The following is a 6,000-nucleotide window of genomic DNA, read 5'->3' on the forward strand; positions in this document are numbered from 1 at the left end:
TTCAGTAAACAAAATATTAATCTCCGCTCTGAGTGAGTATGGGTTTGCAGTTCTGTTGTCGCTTTCCTAATAATATAGGCACAAGCAGTTTATGGCACTGGTTAGCAGGTGCTGGACAAGTGGCTCTTCACTATGGAAAACTAAATGCTTCAGAAATAATGTATCTAAAAATAGACATTTTTCCAGAGGCTAAAATATGGTATTGAAAGCACTACCTGAAACGTCTTTTTAAAGTTAGTATCACTTGCTTTGTTAAAGGTCAGTAATTGCCCGCAGCGGAGGGGGATATCAAGGCTGCAGTGCTGATGTGTGCCAGCAGTGTTAAGCACTGGGCCCTGGCAGAGCCCCGTAAGCAGTCAGCGGCCCCGTGGCGGCCGCGCTGTTCCGCAGGTGCGGTGGAAGTACCTGCGCTATTTACTGTGCGACAGGGAAATCTTTCCACAAGGTGGCAGCCAATCACTGCCTGGCCCTCAAGCTTGCTACCCGGGAGAAGAAGGTTGGTTTGTGTTGTCGTTCAAGTACGGAGAATAAACACGATGGTTCCTGATCCAAGAGCTGAGAGAATCTTTTAAGATGTGGAGCATTGCTTCCTGTGTACTGTCATACCTCTTTTGTCCCTAATAGGTAATGTTCCAACATTTTTTTTGTTGTTGTTCCTAAAGTAAGAATAAGGGTGGAGCACTCAAATCTGAGAGGTCTTTTTTGTAAATACCTTAAATGAAGTGATTTGTATGTTGCAGAAAATGGAGCTTCCGTGTTGATCCTTCTGCTTGGTATTACTTGTTTCATAAGGGAAACTATTAAGAAATGCAGTTACCATGTCCGTGCTCAATTGAGGAAAATATTTGTAGTCCCTTAGCTTGCATGTCTTGTTTTAACTCTGTATCGACGCTCTATAAATGATGTTTTTCATGTTTTAAGGATCCAAGTTCTCATTCTCTAAGTCTCCTTTGCTGTCTCCTGATGCAATTTCTCTCAAAATAAAGTGACACTATTATAATCCAATAGCTCTTGCAGCTGTTAAAATTTGTATGTTTTACTTCATAATTTTTTGGGACTTTTTTATATTGACGTTGTTTGTGTGTGTGTAAGTAACATGTTATAGACAAATAAGAAAACGAAGCCTGTGCATGTTAAATTTAAATTCAGATTGCCGGAAACCGTGGTTTTGAAAAGGGGAGGGAAAACACTAACTTGGAAACATGGATTATATTAATTCTTAAATGGTTTGAGAATTTCCTTATTTATAGTGGTAAGGAGGAAAAGTTCTGGAAGACTATGTAGATATTAAGTATAGCCTATTTGCAAGCAAGTGCTAGCCAGTTAGGAGAGAAAAATTAGAATATTGCTGATAGAATTGGGAAGGCTGAGTTTTGACATTGAGCAGTGCAGTGTAGCAAGTGAAATAAAAAAAGGCTTGAGAAGGTCCTGGAATGCAGGAATATGCAGGAGCCCGTGGCAGACAAAAAGTGACAGAAGACAACTACCTGAGGTGATTTAAACCAAATGAATAACATCAAAGCAGTGTATAGAGAAGGGGGATTTTGAGTTACAACGTATTAAGCATTATGGAGAACAGATGAAAGAATTGCGGTAGTAAAAGGGTAAAGCATAGTCTAGGGCTGACAGCAGAGCTGATGTAAAACTGATGAAGTATTGTGGTTTGAAGGAAGTTGGTAGAGGCAAGGTCACATGCCTGAAAGATAAGGACTAGGGTGATAGGTCCTACAAGCTGTTTAGAGGGTTGGGATCAGATGAAGCATGCCTTGCAGGAATTAGAATGTGGACTACATAACACCAAAATAACACGTTTTTTTTTTTACTTATTTGTAGGGAATCTGAAGACACTGCCTTGCTGTTTCTCAAAGAAATATACAGGACTATGAATATCAATCCTGAACAGCCACAGCATTAATGTATAGATACACGAATTTGTAAGTTTGTTCTAATACAACTTAGGTATTCCTTCAAATTCAGCTGGAACTTAGATCTCTTTACTTTTCCTGTTTCTTCTGAAGTTAATATGAAGCAGGCAGCTGCAAAGTATCATATTGTGAAAAACAGATTTTAAGTGCAGGGGAAGCCTTCGGGGTCTTCACTTTCCCTTCCCAAGAGATATCTGATGTTAGAGGCTTTGGTAGGAGGTAATAGTTGCCAGTACAACTCTGTCTAAAAGATGTGATCTCTCTTCACCATGTTTTCTCCATCAATCTAATTGTACAGGGATTGTTCAAGTATAGGGAAATTTAGTGATATTAGATATGATGAAATTTTATTTACAGTGCAGTAGACTGGAGAACACCAAGAGTGTTCCAACATTCTAATGTGCAAGTTGTAGTATTGGCTGAGGCCTGGTTGATTGATTTTGTGCACGTATACGCCTGGGAAAAAAGTAGCCTCTCTCCTAAGAAGCAATTAAACACTGATCTTGATGAACTACTGAGTGAGACCTTTATATATGTCATTATTTTATTATGTTCACATGGCTTAAGAATTTCAGTACCACAAGTAGAACGAGGTCGCATGGAAATTAGTTCACTTGGAAAAGAAATTAACTGTACGGTGTTGAGTATCTTAAGTCTAAAATATACTTGCAGATATCTTTATGTTAAGCTGTGTATTTCCTAATTAAGCATTTGTATTGTACCAGGTTGTTGCATCACTGGATCTTGTAGGGAAGACTGTCCTCTTTTGAGAGGAAAGGGGAAAGAAATAGCACCATAATGCCTTTTTGGAATTGCGCAGCAGAGTAGTTTGTGATGCATTTCTCCATTTTTCAGAAGAATTGATAATGGAAAGGTACATAAATACCCAGTATGAGGGAAAATACCTTAATTTTTCAGAGGAATATTCTAGATATCTCTGCTACTATAAGTTCTAATAGTCTTCTATAACAGAATGCTTCTGATGGTCCATTGATTAGATAGTTGAATAGTGGCAGAATTGTTGTCTGCTTTTTTTTTTCTTTATGAATGCTCAGGGTGAAATAGTATGAAACTCACTGCTACAGAAAAAACTTTGTGTGTCCATAGGGAGTGGGAAGTGATAATTTATCACTACAAAACTAAAAGCGGGTTTGTTGCTTAGCTTCAGCAAATGGTGGAATAATTGTATTTTTGTTTGTTTTTATTTTTTATTAAGAGCTACCCAGTGCATTACTCACAAGGACAATGGTTTATTAGGAAGTCATGCAACCAAGCGCAATTAAGGATGTCCGTGTAGTTACAATACCATCAGGAGTTGCTCAGACCTTGTCTCAGCTCTTGCTTGACTGGCTAGCATTTGACACCAGGATTCAGATTCCAGAGGTTTAAACTGTGGGGTGGCTAGGGCCCTCTGGGATGCATTTAATGGAAAATGGTATCTTGGGAAGGCCGCATGCTACAAGGCCGCAATCTTTTTTTACACAAGAAGAAATGTCTCCACACACACTATGTAAAACCTTGCATAAGTGTTCATTGGGAGGAAAAATGAGAAATTCTTCCTCAGTGTGACAGCAGTCAAGTTGGGTTAAATCCAAGTACTCATCCTTCCTGAGTTATGTAGCTTATATGGTTTCAAGGCATTTTTTTTGACCTCCAAATCTGAAGGGTGGCAATGTGAGGGTACTGGATTATTCTGCAATGTCTACAACAGCAACATCCATTTACCCATCTAGAAGCAGATTATGTGAAGAAACAGCCTCCCTATAATTGTGGGCTGCTCAAGGGAAAGAGTAAATGTCAGAGGTAGCTGTGGCCTTAGTGTTCCGTCCTAGGATGTTTTTTTTCTTGACATCTGCTTATAACTTAACTAAGTCAAGTTGGTAGTGTTAACTATCTTAGCTAAAATTACTTATGAATAAATTGATTGCCCTAAAAATTGGTGAGTAGCTACCATTTCAACTACTTAATCAGTGAATAAATTAATATAGGTATTAAAAAACCCTTGAATTCAGTGGTTTGTGGGTGTTTTTTTTTTTTTTTTTTTGAAGCCTGAGTGACTTTGATTCACCAGTTCTAGATCATCTTGAAGCTATTATTTGTGAAAGAATAATATAGTGTTTTGTTTAAAAAGTATAAATAAGTGTTTGGGGCAACTTCTTTAGCAAATGAATTGAAGACATTTTTGTGCAAAATATTTCCATTTCCTGTAGCTGTTTTGATTAAGTGTATCTTGGTTGAAAGGAAAATTGAAAATACTAATATATTAATGTTGAAGTTATATTTTTTCTTTAAAAGAAAAAGACTCTTGCAAATGACAGTTTTGTCCTTTATTAAAACATGGATCCAACTAACAGCTTATTCTTCTTACTATATTCAGAGGAGTATCTTTCACTGTGTTGGTTAGCAGAGTTGTTTAAGACTTAATGTACTGTTTGTATCCACCCCCCTGCCCCCCGTTATTTTTGGAGGCCCCACTGGGGGGGGCAGGGGGGGAAAGAGGTGCTAGCATATTAAAGCTCTGATGTATGAATTAGAGCAACTTTATTTCCGTCTCTAAATACTATAGGATAACCTGTACCATAAGTTAAAGATTCCAATAATTAAAACGTTTAGTGAATGATGTCTTCTGAGCCAGAGATGTAAGCTCCTTCTGTTTGGAACTAATCATCTTTTGTGTCCAGAAAGAACGCAGATTTCAGGAGTTCTTTTTTTTTTTTTTTTTTTTTTTTTTAACTGATGAGAAAGGTGTACAATTTTTGTTTATTTGTTTTTAGATCTTTTTCTGTCTTTTTGAAACCGAATGTTGGCATGTTTCATTTTTGCAAGGATAGAAAATGTGATGGTTTCACATGTGTATGTGTTCTGTTTTCTCTCTGCATAGCCAAGCCTGTTGCTCTGACAAATCTGCTGGAAAAACAATTTGAAGAACCTCTATTATGTCCATAGCTACAGGTGATGGAATAAGAGTTGGACTTTTTTCCCTGCCAGTCCAGAACTCATTTGGATTCTGCCGCCTTGTGTCACTTCAAGCAAATTTAATTTTTGAAAAGATCAACACCATCATTCAAGAAGCAAACAGAATGATACACTTTTGATCTTAAATCAGTTTAATTGTACAGTTGCCAAAGATAAAGTGATCATTGAAGAAGTATTTTTGGCATGCAAATGATTATTCTCTCCTTTAGCTATCCTATCTTAGCTGGTTGTCAAATGTGTTGTCTATCAAGGTAGCATATCCTTTATTAAAAAGGACTTGTTGAAAAACAGCAATAATCTGCTTTCCTTGAAACACCTGTTGGTCCACCTTTTAAAAACAAAATGTGAACTGTAGTTATAACCATCTTAAATACAAATTACATGAAGCTGTTTGTATTTACTAAAAACTAGCAACCAGAATCATTTTCTTACTATTGTAAGTGTCATATGGAGATTTTATAAAGACCTTTTTAAGCCTCTGTTAAGAGTTTTTTTTGGAGGGGGGGAATGAATGGGGTTTTTGTTTGAAGTATAAATGAACCTTTGCTGAAAATGTTAGAAGTTTGTTACAGCTAGTTCATTATTCAAGTCCCCTGAAATGAAGCAAAGAACAATTTTAAGTGTCACTTTGGTCTGGTAGTTAAGATAATTTTAGTGAATTTAGTCTGCTGCTGTAAGACCTGAAATAGTTACCTTGACCTTACAGTTTAATATCTCAAAATAGTTAATGTAAGTAGAGGAACCTGAAGCTTACGGGAGCTAGATGCAACAGCCTAGGTCCAGACCCATAATCCAGACTCCATTTTCACTTACTGGAGTTGAGATGAGTTGGATGGTGTGAAATCTTTTGAATTTCTGTCTCTGAGTATTGAGCTTCTGTAGCTTTCTTCTGGCTTCAACTTATGTGCAAATTGTGACTTTTCTTAATATTAATGACTTAATAGTGACTGCTTTTGTTATTGTAGTAGGAGCATTTTGGAATGCAGTGGATGCGGAGCTTTTTGTTAGTTTAGTACATGTAAAATACACATTTTTGTGTATATATTTTGGTTAATTATAATTAAAAATACCTCACTTCCAGGAGGTCTTTAGAGCAAAA

General features: G+C 36.9%; 1 protein-coding gene across 1 annotated transcript in view; it reads left to right on the forward strand.

Moving 5' to 3' along the window:
* Positions 1–5,380, forward strand: part of SEC23IP (SEC23 interacting protein) — a 27,984-nt gene extending 22,604 nt beyond the window's left edge. The window contains 2 exon segments of the mRNA XM_026105551.2: positions 1,834–1,934; positions 4,807–5,380. Of these exon segments, the coding sequence (XP_025961336.2) occupies positions 1,834–1,915 (82 nt within the window). The 3' untranslated portion in view covers positions 1,916–1,934; positions 4,807–5,380.
* Positions 5,381–6,000: the final 620 nt, after the last annotated feature.

Source organism: Dromaius novaehollandiae, chromosome 6, assembly GCF_036370855.1.
Source record: "Dromaius novaehollandiae isolate bDroNov1 chromosome 6, bDroNov1.hap1, whole genome shotgun sequence".
NCBI classification, from domain to species: domain Eukaryota; kingdom Metazoa; phylum Chordata; class Aves; order Casuariiformes; family Dromaiidae; genus Dromaius; species Dromaius novaehollandiae.